Source organism: Pelodiscus sinensis, chromosome 17 (assembly GCF_052426305.1).
Source record: "Pelodiscus sinensis isolate ZL-2025 chromosome 17, ASM5242630v1, whole genome shotgun sequence".
Classification (NCBI taxonomy): Eukaryota; Metazoa; Chordata; order Testudines; family Trionychidae; genus Pelodiscus; species Pelodiscus sinensis.
In genome coordinates, this window is record NC_143068.1 from 13878240 (window position 1) to 13898550 (window position 20311).

The following is a 20311-nucleotide window of genomic DNA, read 5'->3' on the forward strand; positions in this document are numbered from 1 at the left end:
TATTTTAGCCCACAAGCTCAGCGTTAGCACAAAGATGCAAGCTGGGAATTGCATCTCTTAGACACAGCCTTACAGTGCAAAGGCCAGGTTTGTAATTGGATTGTATATTTGGATTTATAATTAAGTCCCACTCAGCATTATCCTCACATTGGAACAGTAGCTGTGGGGTGCTGAAATCCACCTACATAGTAGTCAGGTAACACAGAGATTAGCAATTTCCACTGGAACCAGTTGCTGGATCCTAAAATAAAGGGAGTTCCTTAAAAATGAGAAGCCACTAATGTGCTCTACATCTATAAACTTAGGGTTTAAAGTCAGCTGGAGATCTGTGGAGCAGTACTCAGGTAAATGTTTTCCAATTACCTGGAGTTTTCATAGCATGGAGAGGGGAAGTGGCAGATCTGAGAAATACTTTATAAGAATTTAAGCCCTGCTTCATTGGTCTCCACTGAGCTTTTCAAAGCCAACAGAGGGAGATAACCAGACACTCTCATTGAAATGGATTTAAGGGTATTTGAAAATCCCAACCCAGGTTTGCACTGCACAGGCATCTCTCCCACCTTGACTGTTAACAAACTGCTGTCCAAATACACACTGAGTTTAGCATAAAACATGGCACGAGATTTTAGAGAAGTCTGTTTTTTCTGTGGTTCCCCCCAAAGTGTGACTCAGACATTCAGCGGGGATACCCCTAAGACCTGACCTATTTCTGTATTTGTCAAAATGGAGTTACCTTTGACACGTGCATGCCCTTCAGCATGAAAATATTTTTCCATGATAGATCTGCTGGCTGAGTTTGCATCGTCATGCTCTAGTCTGGTTGATGAGTAACGAGCAAGCTGTACCAGTGCTCATATATGCTCAGAAATTGTACGGGGGGACTGGCCCCAATTTGTTTTGCATGGCAGGCTATTCTATCCATCTCTGCACCTTCTGTGACATGAGTGGCACTCAGCTTGCTAAGTTCTGGTGAGGAGGAGGTAAATGAAAGCATGTCTTCTGTTACACTAAATGAGCATGTCTTTTCAGCCATCTGTAAATATCACCTAACAAATTAATAATTTACATCACAGACTGCTCCTCATCAGCTGTCTTCTTTTTCTTTGTATGCTAAACCTTCCACAACTTCCATCATGATCATGCATCATGATCTTTCTCTTCTGCAGAGACACTTTATACCTTAAGTCCTTATACTGACACTAATTTCAGACACAATTTCTTTCTATATCTACTCTGGGAAGGTTTGGCTATATCCCAGAGTAGATATAGAAAGACGCCAAAAGTGAAAACTGGTCAAACAGGTTTTTCTGCCTCCTGTTGTCAACATTTCATGGCCACGTTGTTAGCACCCACTCGACAGATAAGAGCAAAGCAATGTAGGTAAGCATCCCACTGTGCAGCATTATGGGAAGGCAGAGCTGATCCCTGTTCTTCTTGGGATTCCCTTGTAGCTCTGTGAGCTCTTTGTGCTAAAGAATGTCAAAGCTGAACAGCAATCTCTCCAGCCTTCCCCTTGCAGCAGCAGTCTGCCTGCCTCTGTGTTCCTAGCAGGGCAGTACAGGAGCATTCCAATTATTAGTTCTTTGTTTGTTCCCCCAATGGAGGAGCTCACTCAGCTGTCAGATACTTCCTGGAGCTTTGAAAGGGGAGGGGTGCATGCCTGCAGGGCAGCATAGATCACAAAACTCTGAGCATAGCCAGCACAGTAGGCATTTTGGGATACTAGTCGAAGCCAGTTCTCTTGACAAAACAAACAGCAGAGGCCACACTGGCTTTTTGTTGACAGTAAAGGGAGGGGAAAGACAAAACTCTTTTGCAGGGCTACAATTTTTTTGGTCTCCAAAACGGGGTATTTTTCCCTGACAAAAGTTGCATTGCAGCATAAATGCTCTCATTGTTTTGTGACCAAAAGGCAGTTTTTGATGATAAAATGTGCCAGTGAAAACCAGGCCTAACTTTCCTTTTCCACCTCAACAGCAGCTAAGTGGTCATAAAAAAGAAAGGAGATTGGCCAGTAGCCATCCCATGTTGTGCTGAGGTTCCACAAGCTCTCACAAGTGAAGGAGACGTAGGCGAGGCTGGGAGTCAGATAGGAGACCTCCTACGAGTAAGCCATGTGTTACAACAGGAGGAGATGTTGGAGATTCACCTTTTACGCAGAGAGAAGATTGTACAAACATCTCAATGTAGCATTGGGGGGCACTTTTCCAAGTCTTCCAGATGAGTTATAAAATCAGGCTCCAGACCTCCTATTACAGATCACACTAATTTTGCACAAGCCACTAAGACTGTTAAGCCCAGTATCCTGGTCAAATTGCAACTCAGGGACTTCTGCCTGCCTAAAATGCACCTATGCTCTAATAAAGCAGGAAGGCTAATGGGTGTTTCACAGGCAGGGCTTACAAGATCAGGCCCATTTCTTTTTTTTCTTCACTTTCTCTCCTAAGTTATTGGCAAGACTGTGGTGGAACATGCTCTGATCCATCCTCAAAGATGGCTGCACTTCCTGGCACTAACATGGTGATTGCCAACCATCCCACTGTTCGCTCTACCTGCATATTAAATCCCTTTTCTATGTTTTACTCTATGCAGTGCCTAGTAAGATATGATCAATTGACTTCTAAGTGTTACCATCACACAAATATTAAATAAAGCTGAGAACCAAAACAATATCAAATAAATCCTCTGTATACACAGGGTACCGTGAAGCTTAACGAACACTGTAACATACTTTAAGATGTTTTATTCTTAATGTCCAGTCTCTGGTCTTTTTTTTTTTTAAGCAGAGATTACCCGAGGAGTCAAACATGATGGTGTGTTTTAGGGTGTAGAAACCTGTCTGTTAGGAACTGCCCTCTAATCTATCAACTGCTAGCTCATTCCCAATCCTCTAAAACAAAAGCTTAGTCAATGCAAAGGCTGCAGAGCTGGCCCAACTCTTGCTTGAATAACAGCAACTGTGTCTTGAAAAAAAGCAGATTCCAGTGATTAATATTTAATAAGCCTCTGGGAGGAACTCCTGTTCAGCTCTCTCAGTTGGAGAGCAACCGTTATGGCAGCCATTGAGAACTGCTTATTCCAACATGGGAGAGCGCAGTGCAGATTAGTTAACAATTAAATTGTCACAGCTAAACTATTCAGTTTTTGCAAATTATCCAAATTTAGCTATTTTAAAAATGCAGTTGGAATCTAATAGTTTCTGTAAATCCCAGCTCATATGAGCTAGCTGCGATACTGGTTTCTTCTGTACAGAGGTGCCCTTGTACCTGGGTTAAAAGTTGGTAAGCTATTTACTCAAAGGAAACAGGTCATTCCTACCTGTGCTATTAGTCCAGATTCCAGCCATCTGTGCAGCTGCACTTCGGCAGATCTTTAGTCCTGGCAAAGAAAGCCCGGCTGAATCTGACCCTTCCTTGAAATAGTGTTCGTTAAACCACACCATTCTGCAGCTTTCCCTGCCTCTAACGGGGTGTTGCAGATGCACTGATGCTAGATTGTAGCCCTCAGTGTAAGTGTAGACAAAGATGAATAGTTTAGTGGTGAATTCAGTGCTCATGAAAGAGGATGGGAGCTAGAATAATCAACTGATTTCAGTGGGAAGTGCAGGCCAACATCAAACTCCGTGCATTCAGTTTTGTTTTTTCTATTTTTAGCTAGGATAGCCTGATTCAAGCAGGCGATCAGGTGACCAGTCTACCAGGCACTGTGTGTGAGCTCAGAAATCAAAGGCATGGCCCTGAAGCCAACACTGCTGTCTGCTGTGCATGTTGCCCCTTGCTGCATGACTCCCCCTGGGAAATGGGCTAAGAGGTGTATGTACTGTGAGAGGAGGCAAAGAGACTTTACTATAAAGACCATCCCATCCCATCCCATTATAAAGACCACCAGTCACTTACTTGGAGAGTTTCATTTCGATTTGCTGTCGGATTTCCTGACGTTCCTCATCTGTCCTCCTGGGGAAAATGTTCCTGTCTTCCAGCTCCTGCTTGCTTGGCCTGTTCCGTAGCTTCACTGCCAGCAGCTCCTTCTTGCATTTTCTTGGCAAGGTACCTGGAACATGCATTGAAATGCAAAAATGGCAGAAGGAGAGCCTGGAATTCCTGCCTCCTAGATGTATTTTTTTTAAAGATCAGAAATGGCCGAGTAAGCAGTGGGGCAGCACAGGATCCAACCCTGGGTATGACTCTGCAACCTCCTACTTCATGGGGTGGGCAGCTTTGCGTACCTTACTAAAAGTGGTGTCAAGGCTGAGATTGCCAACACAGCTGTGGCCAAGGTTCCATTTGGAACTGTCTGATATTCTATCCCTTGTGCTATGGTAGAGCAGGGTAGTGCTCTCTGCCGGCAGTGACTCTCAGGGGAGGCAAGGTTCAAGCCACTAATCTAGGAAACATCACCAGTCCTTTGCATCATCCCATGTACCAAAGTAAAACTACATGGTAGAGCACTTCAATGTAGAGGAATTGGAATGGCTGGGATGGGGATCCTTTCCTCTCTGGGTTACCAGCTCCAATTCAGGCTGGTTGGGAGTTACCGAAAGGCATACAACACATTATGTCAACTCAGCTGTTAGGGGACAGAGCCCAAAAAGCACCAGCATTCATTGGCATCCTTGCTAACAGGCCTAGCAAAGAAGCCAAGGAATGAACCAGCTTTGCATGATACCTCCAAAACAGAGTTCTGGTGTGCAGTTGGTGAGGAGTTGTGGGGCACTTTTGCTGGTATTTCTGGTACTGTTCTATGGGCAGCAAAGGAATTTTGAAATCTGCTGAGCATTACCCAATCTTTGTTTCCCAGGAAGTCAAGGGAGTTTTACCATTTGGGAAAAGAAACAGACTGATGCTGAACACTTTTGAAAATCCTATTCTTAATGTCCAGGACTGACAGTCCAGCACTGATATCTTGGAAATATCGCAAGTGTGACTCCTATATGTGAGGTGCTATTAGCCCAAATTTGCAGGTGCACATTAAATTGTTGAGTGTTTCTCTCCATTTTGACCAAACGCTCATCAACAGTGAGAGAACCAGGAACAGTTGGCATGGAGAGTGTACCTGGGTCATAAGGAATGAGCCGTTATTAACAAATCTACCCCCATCCAAGTTGTCTTAGACTACCACAGTAAAGTTTTCTTTGGCATAATGTACATAAAATTGCAGATCTGTGTTTAGAGTTTCCCCTGGAGAGAGACTTCAAGAAAACTGTTCTAAGGAATGAAATCAAGGGTCAGATTTTCAAAATGTGGGCAATGGTGGTAATTTAGTAAGCTATTTTGGGAGTAGGAGGCATAATCTACTGTAGGAACTGCAAAACATACAAATGCATTAAAATCTGGCCTGGAATACTGTTGGTAATGTTTACAAGAGAAATTCCCATAAGGAAAGGTGCAACAACTCTTCTGAGTAGTTTTTCACTAATCCCGAGTGTATTGCCAAAACCCTCTTCTGCAGCTAACCTCTAATGGCATTTCAAACAACAAACACTCTCAGAGAACATCTTGTCAGCTAAATACATCTTTGGTTTCACTACGTGACTTCAGTGGGCTCGGTGAAGAGTTGAAATTGGCGTCATGACTGATTAAACCATCTTGCAATACTAACTGGAAGGTTTATGGTAATGAGGTTTCTAAATTTAAACTGCTTATGGAGTGGAAAACCCCAAATCTTTCACTGTGCTTTTTTTTTTCAAATCGAGAGTAAAATGTAGAATGAGAGTCATCATTGGGAAAGCCCCAGGTTGCTTGAGGTTTTGCAACTAGAAGACAAGCAGTCTCAGTCTGGCTCACCAGATTCATTGGTTTTAGTAGAGCTTCTCTTTTCTGAATCTGTCTACAATAAGCAATCCTGTAACAAGTTTACTGTCACACATGGCAGTTATTTTGAATACCTTCCCTGTATAGAACCATAGAAGTATAGGACTGGAAAGCTACATTTACACTGCAGAGCTATTTTGGTGTCCCGAAATAGCTATCCTGCCTCTTAGCAGCAAGCCTGTTATTTCCACCGTCGGAAAAACCCTTCCGTTCTTTCAACTTTCTGTTGAAAGAACTCAATGGCAGTGTGGACACAAGTATTGTTTTCCCAGAAAAACAGCTGTTTTTCCAGAAAAACGCTGGCGTGTAGACACATCCTGAGTAGGGACCCTTGCCCCACTTCTCTTCTGACTGGGGGGTTTTAAGCCTTCTCCCTGCCTTATATTACACTATCCCCTGCTAGCCCAATGTGCCTAAAGCCCAGTGCCTGTGCTTTGATCTCTCTCCAAGGATTATGCACAGTACCCTGCCAGCAGCGTACAGGTGATCAAACAGCTGTTGCTAAGCAAGTACATTTGTTCGTAAGGTAAAAGTGTTACAGAAAAAAACTATTTTTAAAATATCAATAAAAGAACCTAACTGCAGGTGCAAAGCTTAACAGCAGTTAACCCCAGCTCCAACCTAGGGTATTGGTGGGTGTCAATTTTTCAAACCCATAATTGGGATTGCCCCCATGATATCAAGCTCATTCCAGGTTTTTAGATCATCAACCTGACTCAGACTGGGTAGTTCATACAGTCAGAGAGGTTTTCCCAATATCTAACCTAAATCTCTTTTGCTGCAGATTTAGGCCATTACTTCTTGTTCTACTTTTAGGGGACATGGAAAAAAATTGATCAGCATTCTCTTTGTAACAGCCCTTAACATATTTGAAGACTATTGCCAGGTCTTCCCTCTGTCTTCTCAAGACTAAACATGCCCTTTTTTTAAAAAGTCTTTCCTCATCATCAGTCAGATTTTCTACATGTTTTATCATTTTTACTGTGATTTCTGGACTTTCTCCACTTTGTCTATATTTTCCTTAAAGGGCAGTGACCAAAATGGGACAGAGAATTTCTATTTAGGCCTTATTAGTGCTCAGCAGAGCAGGATGATTACCTTCCATGTCTTATACTTACATTGTTGTTAATTAAGAATAGTTAATGTCTTAACTAAGACTTAAGTTCAATGGGAGTTTTGAGTGCACAAGCAGGATATGTTACTATAGGGCAATATCAACTTCAAGTACACAACTACAGCTATGTGAATACCGGAACTGGAGTCTTTGTACCTTAGGTTGAGTTATTGCAGGGACTGCACTGCAGGGGGTCGATGGGAGAAATTCTGCCATAGACTTCCCTTATGCTTCATGTTCCAATGGAATACTGGAGTTGACGAGAAAACAATCAGCATTTGATTTAGAGGGTCTTTACTAGACCTACTAAATCAACCGTTGAGGGATTGATTGTTGCAGTGCTGACCTCCCACTAAGTATAGACATGCCCTTAGTGTGGAATGGATGTTTTAAGACAGAAGGTGAACTGTGGTCTGGCTACACAAGAAATACAGATAAATCTGTGTATTTATTTATCTTGGAGTATTCCACTGAATTTATAGTGTGTGGTAAAAATCATAAGGGATTTAATACTTGAATTCTCATTTTAGAAAAAGTCATCCAATTTTTAAAGAAGACTGAAGTTAGATTTTTAGGTAGTTTTTGTCTGGCATTTGAGATTTGAATAAAGGCTATTTTTAAAGAGGTGTTCAACCCCAGCAAGCCTGCCATCTGTAAATATCAGCTTTACCTTTAAGATGTGTCTTTTAGAACATTACTCCCTTAAAGATCTCTAAGCGCTTTATAAAAGAAATTAAAAACCATTATTCATGGGGCACAGGTAGGGAAACTGAGGGTACGTCTAGACTGCAAGGCTATTTCAGGATACCAGAGGTAACGGATGCGCTATTTTGGCACCCCTGTAAACCTTGTTCCACGAGAAATAAGGGATGTCTCAAAATAGTACTTTATTTCAAAATTTGGCGTATCTCATTTTGATTTTAGAGTGCAGTCTAGATGTACCCTGAGAAAAGCTGAGTGACTTGCCTAAGATCACACCATGGGTTCCTGACTGTTGTAACGGTACAGAATTAGAGTTTTCTGTGAGCAAACCAATCCTCCCTGACCAGAGTCTTGAGTGCACTACAATAATACGCCGACCCTTCCAAAGTGATCCCAAAGGGCTTTGCAAATATAAATGAATGAAGCGTCACGGCATCCATGTGCGATATTAACTATTGAACTGTTTTAAACTGGGCGCAATAAGGCCAAATGGAACAAAGCCCGAAATGGCACAAATAAATGTCCAAACTTGAAACATGACCCCGCATGACGTGCTCTGACCACTCCGCCAAAGAGCTTTGGGTTCTTTCCGGGTTTTTCGTGCACAGCCACAGTGCGGATGGATACCGAGAGCCACAGCACAGCACAGGCCTCATCCTCCCTGATTGGATCCACCTTGTGATCTCCAGACTGATTCTGGCCTGCATATTTATACCTGCCTCTGGAAATTTCCACTACATGCATCTGACGAAGTGGGTCTTTGCCCACGAAAGCTTATACTCCAACACTTCAGTTAGTCTATAAGGTGCCACAGGACTCCTCACCGCTTTAGCACCACAAAGAGTCTGCTGACTGCACAGCATGTGAGCTGGCAGAATTACATCCAAAAGCAGTGGGAGCGCATCTAACATGCATTTTGCAGGTGCAATCTGCAGGCTCATTCGTCTCACCAGCATGGTGGGTGATGTAGAAAGCAGAACACTGGCCCCTCCTCATGATCTCTGGGATGTATAAACGTGAGGGCAGTGTTGTAACTCCAACTGTCCTTATGCTCTTGCTTTATAGGTGGGGTTTGGACTCTTTTGGTGTTTTTTCCCATCTCATGTGGTCGTGAAGTCTGTCTCTGTACAATTAAAAGCTTGGATCCCTTTGTAAAGAGACAGGTCAGTGGAATTAAATCATTTCACACTAGCTGAGGGTCTACCCCTAGCCCTGTGTTCTAAGATGCAGAAGACTACACTGTAGCAATGCACTAGCTCATTACAAATAAAATGCTGCCACTCTGTCATCTAATGCCTATTCTGGAGGTGCGCTAGGAGGCATGTCTCTGTGCACAGAGCTCATTCTATGCCCTTAAAAGGAAAAGAATTGAATCTGCTACTCTGAGAAATTAGAAGAAGCAAGTGAAGTTTGAAAAATCGTACTTTTAACCCAAATCCTCCTTGTATTAAAGTAGCAGACAGCACCCAGCCCACCCTGGCTAAGCCATACTTGCTTTCTCCAGATGTCCAGGTTTCTAAAAGGCTTTCATGGTTACCACCCCTGGGGTCCATATGCACTGTGCACTGATTAATCTTTACAGTATTCCAAAATCCAAATAAAAAGGCTGTTGAATCAAGACAGCTGGATTAATATGAGCTGTCCGAGCCACTGGCCTGTTCGATTAAAAATACCTGATTGACAAAATCAGGAGGAAGCAAAGATATAGTTTATCCTTTAAGATAATTTGTGGGTGAACACCCTATAATTGATCCCTTCTCTGTCTGACTGAAGGTATTGTTTGTTCACCAAGACTGCTATCTTGTCTTCTGCAGAGACCAATGTCGGATGCTTCAGAAAAAAGAAAAAAAAAGGGGATGGGGAATCAAAAGCCAAGCTAGTTCTCAACCTGCAACTAACCACCAGTGCAGTGTGGTGGGAAATTCCATCCTAACCCCTGTGCTGATCAGTGTGTCTATGATTTGATTGTCTGTGTCTCTCCTTTTCCCCTCTCCCCCAGAGCCATGAATATGTCAATTGAGATTTTCAAACATGCTCTGCCTGGGTATAACTGGGAACTATGTGGGGTCAGTGCCAAGTGCTTTGGAAGATCTCACCCCTTGATGGTTAGTTTTCAAAAGCTGGCATTTATGGCCCACATTGAGGCACAAAGTAAGAGCAACATTAATGGGCAGCCTTTATGCAGCCCTCTATTTAGCCCCCATCCCCAGTCAGATTACTGAATATTAAGAGAGAGAGAAAGCAGTCAGCACATGTAAGAGCAAGGGACTGAAGCAAGACCCTCCAGTACATACCCTGTGTCCTGGATGAGCTGGTTCAGCCTGTGCTAGGGTCTGTTCTGCTGCGACTTCATTGTTGTTATTACTTGAGCTAGCAAGATTAAAGCTACAGGTTGAATCCCTCTAATCCCGCACTCTCTGGCCTGGCAACATCCGTGGTCCGGCATGATTTTAATTAGCCAAATGTTCACTTACTATGGGTGCAGCCAAGGTTCCCACAGTCCCATAAAGTGTGTTTACAACTACCAGTCCTGGCTTTCACTGTTCTATGCTGTTACTTAGCTCTAATTTACCCCAAATATCTTCTAAGAGCCCAGTAAGCAGAGGAAGTGTTGATGCTGCTGCTAGACAAGACTGACCTCCCATGATCTGGCAAGTTCTCTGCTTCAGCACCAGTCGGGTGCCAGAGTAGAAAGGTTTGACCTGTAGGTCGGGTGTGTCCACATTGACTGCAGTGTAGACAGATCCTATCTTTCTCTGGCCCAGATCCTCAAACTATTTCAATGGGAGTTAGACACCTGAACACCCTGGAGGGATCTGAGTCACTGTCCTGGGGATAGTAGCACTGTCCTACCTTCTGTTGGTGATGTGAGGATATACACATCAGAGACTGTGAGGCACTTGCATGTGTTAGGAATGGGGCCATATAAGCACCTTGGACCGATAGCTCCTTTCTAAGCTGCAAGCCCACCCAGACTTCCGAAGCCAGGAGAACAGAACTGCTCAGGGAATTACTTTGGTGCTACCTTTCCCCTTCTTGTGTATTTCTTCAATGTGAGTGACAGTCAGCCAGTGCAGGGACGTGCAATGCTGCCCAGCGTCAAGAACAATGATGTCTCAGTGGCATCCTTTCAGATTCAGAGAACAGGCGCCATCCCACCCAGGGGCTGTGAGGAGGTCCTAGGATGGTCTGTGTTCATTCCTGTGGTTTAATGAATCACTGAATCTCTCTGCCATTTGCTCCTCCAGTCTCCTATTTATGAACCCGACTGAATAATTCCTCTGACGCATTCCACCTCATTCTTTGTTCACAAAGTGCCGTGCCCACAGACAGGTTACGGTATCAGATGTAATTCACCAGCGGATGTGGGAAACGGTTGGCAAAAGGCTTGTTCTCAAGCAATTTGTTGGGAGCTTTAATTTTTATTGGGTTTTGCACTGTGCAAGGGAGCCGACAGCTATGCTGGGCCCCTGGGAAAGGGAGGGGCCATCTCTGAGCTCTCAGAAGGGATGGACTTCAGGCGATAGGGGTGGGGATGGAGTCAGTCAGTCCTCAGTGCCTCTCAGAGCAGGCTGCCTCAGTCTCCCAGCCCTTAGAGCTGCCTGAAGTGCAGCGTGTGGCACTTCAGCAGTGATTTCATGGCTCCAGATGATGCTGCTGCCACAGTGGCCAGAGTCCCAGTCCTTTTAGAATTGCCATGGCCCAGGGCAGTGGTTCCCTTTGTGTCATCCTCCTTCCCCCCATCAGCAGGCCTGTTGCTGTGTTCATCAGTCCTCATCCCATGTTGGATTGGACATAAATGGTGTGGTATATCTCTGTTCCCTGCTGGCTAAGTGTAACTCTGAGAATCAAGTTTCTGGAATAATGACACTCTCTGCAAATAACCTTCCATATTTGCTTACCTGGTGCTGTTTTCACATCAGCAGTAACACTCCAAGGGCATGTCTACACTGGGGAGTTATTTTGAAATAACTCCCCTTATGTCAAAATAACAAGGCGAGCGTCCACACTACCAAGCCTGTTGTTTTGAAATAATGGGCTTGTTATTTCAAACTAATAACTCCTGCTTGTGAAGTGGGAATAAGCTCATTTCAAAATAGTCATTTCAGGAGTTATTATTTCAAAATAACTTATTTTGAAATAACCTGGTAATAAAGACATAGCTCAGCTTCCTGCCGTTTACTAGAACAGTGATTCTTAGATTGTGAGTTGAGACCCCAAAGTGCATTGTGACCTTGTTTTAGTGGTATCACCGGAACTGGCTTAGGCTTGCTGGGGCCCTGGGCCAAAGCTGAAGCACAAGCCCCATATTCTGGGGACAAAGCATTGGGGATTCAGTCCTGGGTGGCAGGGTTTAGTTTAAAGGAGTGGTGGGGTTTGGGCTCCCCCCCCCCCTTTTAGCATCTTGTGCAAAGTTGTGTTGCCAGGAGTGATTGCAGTACAATGAACTTTGAGAATGGCTGTGCTAAACTATACACCGCAACAAACACAAAGATATTACTCACAGAAGTGAATGCACTAAAGTATCCCACCTGTTCCATATTAATTACTCTCTATCTGCAAGGGGCTGTTATTGTTCTGTTTTGTTGTATTTCCATGTCTTTGCCACTCATTCTGATTAGTAAAATTCCCCCTGGATTCCATCTAATTGTCATTCACTTTAATCACTGAATTTCCATTTATCCCAAGGCAACCTCCTTAGACACCACTGGCTAAAACTTTGAAAAATCAGTGCTTTGGTTAGAATAAAACATGCACGCTCTTGTACAAAACGCAACAAGCTATGTGTAGGCTACTGCCTGTTTGTTTTTCAGAGTGTGGATGGGTGGGTGTGTACATATCTTTTATGGTTGCATACTCTCAATATGGACAGACATTTGAGAAGTGATTATGTGAGTACATAACTTCAGATGGGCCAGGGCACAAGTTTGGTTCATAGAATAGTTCTGAGCTAACCCTAAAATTTGGAGGCGTTTGGATTCCTCCCTATGGTCAAGCCTATTACAGTTTCTCTGGCCTGACACAAAGTTTAGATATGAACTTCCTTAGAGTTTGGCTGTGGACACATCTGGGGTTTTGGTTTGGTTCCACTCCTTATCTGAGCAGCAAGGAGTGAATTAAATAATTTAGGATGGAGAAGGTGTGCAATTAGGAGCAATCTGGTAAGACTTCACAAGACGCAGGGAAATATTCATTGCTTGGGAAACGCAAAGCCTGAATTCAAAAGATCAAGCACCTGTGAACCACAAAAAAACAATACATCCACAACTGAATGCTAGTTTGTGCATGCAATTATTGCATTATTGATTGGATATAGAAATTGGACATGTGAGTAAACTGGTATCTAAATGGCCATCCACATGTGCAAATATCTCACTTGCAGACACTATCCGGTAATTGGACAAGCATGTTTTACTTGGCCCTCGCCTCGAGATTTTTTTTAAAAAATGGAACCTTAAAACTTAATTGAATAAAATGTTAACACATGTAATGTAGGAATTCCACACTTGCACTTTGAGAGAGACAGAATAACACTGGGAGAGAGACAGAATAACAAGTTTTTCCATATCTAACTTCTGTGATTCTCTGGCGTTTACATGTCATTGGATATTTTCTAGAATTAACTTCTACTAAGCACATTTTTTAACTCTTTAGAGGGCATACTAACATGAAATATTATGAAGCTTTACTTTTAAGAGTTGATTCTGGATGCTACATAAGCTTTTACAGTTTCTGGTTTCTTGCCATCATTATGGTTTTCCACTAATAGTGTGTACAAAATTCATGTGCTATTAAATATATGGTACATGCATACATAAGAACGGCCATAGTGGGTCAGACCAAAGGTCCATATAGCTTATTATCCAGTCTTCCAACTGTGGCCAATGACAGATGCCCCAGAGGGAGTGAACAGAACAGGTAATCATCGAGTGATCCCTCTCCTGTCATCCATTTCCAGCCTCTGGGAAAAAAAAAGGCTAAGGACACCATTCCTACCCATCCTGGCTAATAGCCATTGCTGGACCTAACTTCCATGAATGTATCCAGTTCTTTTCTGGAACACTGTTAAAGTCCTAGTCCTCTCAACATCCTCAGACAAGTAGTTCACAGGTTGACTGTGTGCTGCATGAAGAAAAAACTTCCTTTAAAAAAAAAAACCTTCTATCTATTAATTTCATGTGGTGACCTTTAGTTCTTAAGTTATTGGAACAAGTAAGTAACTTTTCCTTATTCACTTTCTCCATACATGTCATGATTTTATAGCCCTCCATCATATCCCCCCCTTAGTATCCTCTTTTCCAAACTGAAAAAGTCCAAATCTTTTTACTCTCTCTTCATATGGCACCTGTTCCAATCCCCTAATCATTTTGTTGCCCTTTTCTGAACCTTTTCCAGTGCCAATATATCTTTGTGTGAGATGAGGCAACCACATTTGTATGCAGTATTCAAGATGTGGGCATACCCATGGGCAGCCGGTGAAGGCAGGGTTGGGGAAGGCAAGTCCTCAGCCCCTCCTTCAGCTCCACTCCTTCTCCTAGGTGGGGCGGCATGACACGCGTATGCTCCCACTTTCAACCACAGGGAGGGGAGAGGAGGGAGCGTACATGTGCACTCGCTGCAGCCTCCCCATACCACTCAGCCAAGCCCAGACTAGCCACTCGAGCACCAGGGGTGGGAAGAGGCAGGATGTTCTGTGTTGTGCGGTCCAGCCGAGGGAGCACCAGAGGAGGGAGGAAGGCACGCTTCCCCAGGCCTGGAATACTACAGCAGGCATTCTGGGGGCAGAGTGTGGGCGGAGCTATGTCTACCCCTGCCTACCCCTGCCTTACATACCCAACACCCATGGACACAATAAGAGATTCTCTGTCTTATTCTCTATCCCTTTTTTAATGATGCCTAACATTCTGTTTGCTTTTTTGACGGTTGCTGCACATTGAGTGGATGTTTTCAGAGAACTTATCCACAATGACTCCAAGATCTCTCTCTTTAGCGGTGATAGCTAAATTAGCCCCCATCATTTTATATTTATAGTTGGGATTGTTTTTTCCAATGTGCATATATCAACATTAACATTCATTTGCCACTTTGTTGCTCAATCAACTTGTTTTGTGAGACACTTTTGAAGCTCTTCACAGTCTGCTTTGTTCTTAATGATCTTGAGCAGTTTCAAAGTCTCAGAGGGGTAATCATGTTAATCTGTAACTGGAAAAAAACTCAACCAATGATCCTGCAGCACCTTAGAGACTATCAAAAAATGTAGATAGTATCATGAAAGCTCATGATACTATTTACATTTTTTGTTAATCTCTAGGGTGCTGTAGGGTCATTCGTTGTTTTTTAATTTTTTTGAGCAGTTGAGTATCATCTGCAAATTTTGCCACCTTACTCTTTGCCCCTTTCTCCAGATCATTTATAAATACATTCAGTAGGTTTGGTCCCAGTACCGACCTTTAGAAGACACCACTAGTTACCTCTCTCCATTCTGAAAATTGACCATTTATTCCTACCCTTTGTTTCCTGTCTTTTACCCACTTATCAATCCATGAGAGGACCTTCCCTCTTATCCCATGACAACTTACTTAAGAGCCTTTGGTGAGGGACCTCATCAAAGGCTTTCTGGAAATCTAAGTACACTATATCCACTGAATCCCCCTTGTCCACATGTTTGTTGACCCCCCCTCCCAAAGAACTCAAGTAGATTAGTAAGGCATGATTTCTCTTTGCAGAAACCATGCTGACTTTTCCCAAACAAATTATGTTCATCTATGCGTCAGACAATTCTATTCTTATCTATAGCTTCAACTAATTTGCCCAGTACTGACATTACACTTACCAATCTGTAATTGCCAGGATCACCTCTAGATCCCTTTTAAAATACTGGCATCACATTAGTTATCTTCCAGTCATTGGGTACAGAAGATGATTTCAAGGATAGATTACAAACCACAGTTACTAGTTCCACAATTTCACAAATCTTGGGTGAAATCCTGGGCTCTTTCAGAAATCTTAGGTGAATGCCATCTGGTCCTGGTGACTTGTTACTGCTAAGCTTATCAATTTGTTCCAAAATCCTCCTCTAATGACACCTTAATCTGGGACAATTCCTCAGATTTGTCACTTTATACATGTCTTCAATGGTAGAATAAACACTTCTGCTTAGGCTACTCTGCAAGATTAAACAAATTAATCTATAAGATTTTACACTAAACTCACTGGATTTCTTCTTGTTAGGGACTATCCATACTCCAAGGGAGACCTGGAAAAAATTATCTTGAGACTTTTCTTCATTTGTTTTTAAGAAAGAGAATTTAACTTGAATGCAGAGAAATTCTGCAAAGGGTTTCTCTTTTATTTCCTCTTCTATTGTACCTCAACTGTGTATTTTATTACTAGCTAACATCAAATACAAGAAAGAAAAGATGGCTGAGTTTTTATCTTTGATTGGACCAAAAAAACCCCCAAGATATTACCTCGCCAGTCTTGCCTCTCTAATATCCTGGGACCAACCTGCTACAATAATACTGCAATAAGATCCCAGGATCAGCAGCAGAGGGAGGATCAGAATCCAATAATCTCAACTCTGATTTCTATACTTATCATTAAACATATTTCCTTTTGTAAATTCCTCCTCGATCTGCTACACTACACTGTTGCACTACTTACTTTTATAGTGGGTTCTCTTCAAGCCTGCCCTGTTCTAATCTACTAAAAATAATTTAAAATAGCTCAGAGGGGTAGCCATGTTAGTCTGTAACTTTAGAAATAATGACCTACTCATCATTTAAAATAGAATGGAGTATCTGGCTGAAGTGCATGATTCTTTAAAATTTGATGGAAATATGATATCTCTAAACAACAGAGCGCTCCAGTGGCTCTGCCTAATAAAATAATTGGCCTGAATAATAAACTGTTTCCATAATGTTTTTCTAAGAGGCCATATGGTTCAGATAAGCACTGAGCAGTGCTTCCAAGAAAAAAATTAACCTATGACCTAACTTCATACGCCTTTCAAAACCTGCCAATGGGAGACACATTTCTATGTGTTGTGGACATACCAGAACTATAGCAAGTTCAACAATATAATTCAGACACCCATTGGTCTGACATGGGTATGAAGAATTCACTGAGCTGTCAGAGAGTCACTAACAGATTTTTAGGGGAACTGGAGTACAGTTGTTCAGATCTCCAGCCTATGGACATGTGTTCCTCCAAGATAGATCTGCTACTTATTGCCAAATAGCCTCCCATAATGTACCACCAGTGTGCAGCCCCTAGAATAGGGCATTTCCAAATATGACATCTTAGCACCAGACTCTCAGATATCCTCATTCAATGCTGCTGAGGGGAAGCACTACTGTTCAGGTGAGATGGTACAAAATATAGCAGGCAGAACTGAAAGGGTAGTGCTTATTGAACTGTGTATCTCTAAATGCCATCTGGGTATAGTGTACCTACCGAAACAGACATGAGCACAAACCACAGCATTCAGGCATAACTTTAGCACCATCTATTCACTGAGAATCCACGCACACAAAAAATTGCCAACGTAATGAGGCATTGACACAATCATACACTGAGATACTCTGGATCATTCCTGTCAACTGGAGTAGTATATATTTCTAAGGATAATAAATTAATTTTCCTTACCTGAAATAATGGAGTCATTCAAAACCTCTTCATCCTGATAAAAAACCAAGTTGTCCTTGAGTTCCGAGTTCATGATCAGGTTTTCTTTGTTCTCATCCGACTCTTTGACTGAGTTCCGCTTATTCTCCGGATCATTGCTGTGGCTTAGTGCATTCTCCTTTTCTTTGTTGCCCTCAATGCTAGATGTTCTGGATGGACGGATGTCCACTCTTTTTTTGGGAGACCCTTTGCTTTCTCTGCCGTGAAAACTGTGGATGGAAGGTACACAACTGGGTCATCAAACAAGTCCATTTTAAAGCCATAGTAGGAACCTAGTATTAGATGAGCACAGGCACTATGTGTTTAGTGAGATGTCGAAGGGACGTGATAGGACTGCGAATTGTGATGAAAATGTCTGAGGCTATTCCATCTCTCAGTCTCTATCACAAGAATACAGTACAGGTTGAATTTCTCTAGTCCGACACAGTCTCGTCAGGCAACATCTATGGGCCGGAATGATTTTAGTTAGTCAGATGTTCACTTATTATGGGTGCAGTCAAGTTTCCTGCAGTCCCATAAAGTTTGTTTACAGCCACCAGTCCTGGCTCTCAGTGTTTTGTGCTGTTATTTAGCTCTAATTTACCCTCAAATGTCTTCTAAGAGCCCAGTAAGCAGTGAGAGTACTGGTAATGTTGCTAGACAATATTGACCACCTGTGGTTTGGCAAATTCTCTGGTTCACCACTAGTCAGGTCCTGAGGGTGCTGGATTAGAGAGGTTCAACCTGTATAGGAGGGGAATGACTAATGTGGTTGTTTTTTTAAATGTATAGTTGTGTGCTTTACCACGCTGACCTTTTTAAAGACCCCAACATGTGCTTCTAATGTGAAACATGCATTGTAGGAAACATTGCCCTTCTGATGATTTGTGGTCCTGACAAGGATTAATCAGGACCTTGAAAGGGCATTGTATTAATCCATTTCCTGTGAAAAAGATTGTTATGGCATTGAGAAATGTTACCAACCATATAGCCTTGGAATGATCTGAGTCTTTCTCTACTGCTGCAGTGGAGAGTTTCTAATGAAAACCAGACAGCATATCCAACCCTCTGTTCTACACAGCCATGGGTATTGCAAAACAAGATACCATATATGCTCATATAGAAGCCAAGGGCCATATGCTAAAGTAAGAATACTTAGCATTGGTATAGCATCTTCACAGGACTAAAAATAGCAGTAACCAGTTAATTTTGGGGGTCTTAAATTCACTTCACAGAGAGGGAAACAGACCCCTTTCTGTGTGTTGGTCAAGTCTTTAATTGGGAAGAAGATTATCTAATAAGGAGATCTGTTTATGCTTTGTGGCAGACCAAAAAGAGCAGGCTGCAGGAGTTTGATAGAGGGCAGGTACACTGGTAGTTGGGTAAGCAGGTTCCTGTTCCCTGCATAGGCTGACAGAGACTGCTGCTCAGCAATTAAGACGGGGGGCACCTGGGACTCATTAAGTGCCAGCCAGCAGCAGCAGGCTAACTGAACACCTGCAGTCAGTTAAGGCCTCTCCTCTGGTAAGGAGGGGTGAGGAGATTGGAGAGGAGGAAGCATAATATTAAGGAGAAGCAAATGCTACAACTGGGAGAAGTTCTCATGTAGTGTGCCAGGAGAAGGTACTATGGGAGAGGTTGGGGAAGTAGTCCAGGGAGAGGCTACTATTTTGTGGGGATAAGGGCAGGAGCCCTACTAGTGGCTGCTACCTAGGGCCCTGGGCTGGTATCTAGAGTAAGTGGACAGGGCTGGGTTCCCTGCAACCCTCCCCATGCCCAGTGGCCCAGTGGTTTTTCCCTTCAAGCTTGCCTATGATGAAAATGGCTTAGTAAGTGGGGGAACTTTTGCCTCTGAGAGAAACAAGAGACAGTGGGAGGGTCACCATGAGCCTCTGAGGCATACTAAAAATCTGTCAGGAAACACAGGACCCAGGAGGTATGACTAGAGCTCTGCCACAGTTTATATAGTTATAGCCTCCATTGCAAAGGGGACAGACAACAGAGAACAGGGGGAATTGGGGAGAGCATGGCTGAGGGGACAATTCAGAGAGGCTAAGTTGTGCCCTGGGAAGCTTCAGGAAGCTAGAGAGAAGGTCATGACTGTTTCCAGCAAAATCAGGTAATTTGCACAGCAGTGATCAGAGCTGGCCTGCATCTGGGCGTGCAACCTTGGGGAAACGTTGCCAGCAGGGTAGTCATACGTTGTTGTCCATGTGTGCAATTTTGAAATTTGACCTTACATTAGTTCCTTTGCAACACAGGATGAACGTGGCATGCATTGTGTGAAAGGGTGCCATTCTTTTAGGAGGACTTCACTGTCCACGTTACATAATTCTGATCTCCTGTTTCTGTGATGAGCCAGCTCTTGCACTAAACTGAGATTAACAAATGATTCTGCCTACATTATCTCTCATTTCCATGTTGTGGAGATAATACATTACTTCAGTAGCGTATTCTAAAGTAATGACTGAAACTTCCATGCTGGAAGTGGAGCCACCAAGAAGTGTGTGTGCAGAACCAACCTGATTTTAATCAGACTAAACTGATGGGCTATTTTCAACAGGAAAAGCTTTTTTTCTTATCAGGAATTTGCATTATGAAAAATACTTTCATTGAAAGGTTACTGTTTTCTGGTATTACTTGTGCCTCTATGTGCTATACTTACCTATCCTGCCGATGTTTGGTGGCCAGAGCCCTGTGGAGCTCCTCGATGACTCTGCTGGGAGGTAAAGGCAGGTGGACAGTCGCGGGATGAGGCGAACCGGTCGGCGTTGGTAGCTGTCCTCTGACATGAGGGTCGGCACCTTTCTGGCCTGATGGATGGAAGAGGGCAGCTTGTCCTGAGATTTGGGAGGAACCAACAATGACATAATTCTTCAGGATAGTGGAAGGAGGGGATTTCATTGCTGGCTCATCTACTTCACTTCCTGCTGCTGAAAATAAAATAAGTCACAGTATCTTGTGGAACACAGAGCCTGGGTTAAGGTTGATTCTGTGTGTTGGACAGATATAAATGATG

General features: G+C 43.0%; 1 protein-coding gene across 1 annotated transcript in view; it reads right to left on the minus strand.

Moving 5' to 3' along the window:
* PHACTR3 (phosphatase and actin regulator 3) overlaps positions 1-20311 on the minus strand; it is a 207490-nt gene that overhangs the window by 40024 nt on the left and 147155 nt on the right. Inside the window, exons 6-8 of the mRNA XM_075901114.2 lie at positions 19958-20132; positions 17275-17522; positions 3897-4050 (exon numbers count right to left, since the gene is read on the minus strand). Coding sequence (XP_075757229.2) covers positions 3897-4050; positions 17275-17522; positions 19958-20132 — 577 coding nt within the window. The remainder of the gene's footprint in view (positions 1-3896; positions 4051-17274; positions 17523-19957; positions 20133-20311) is intronic.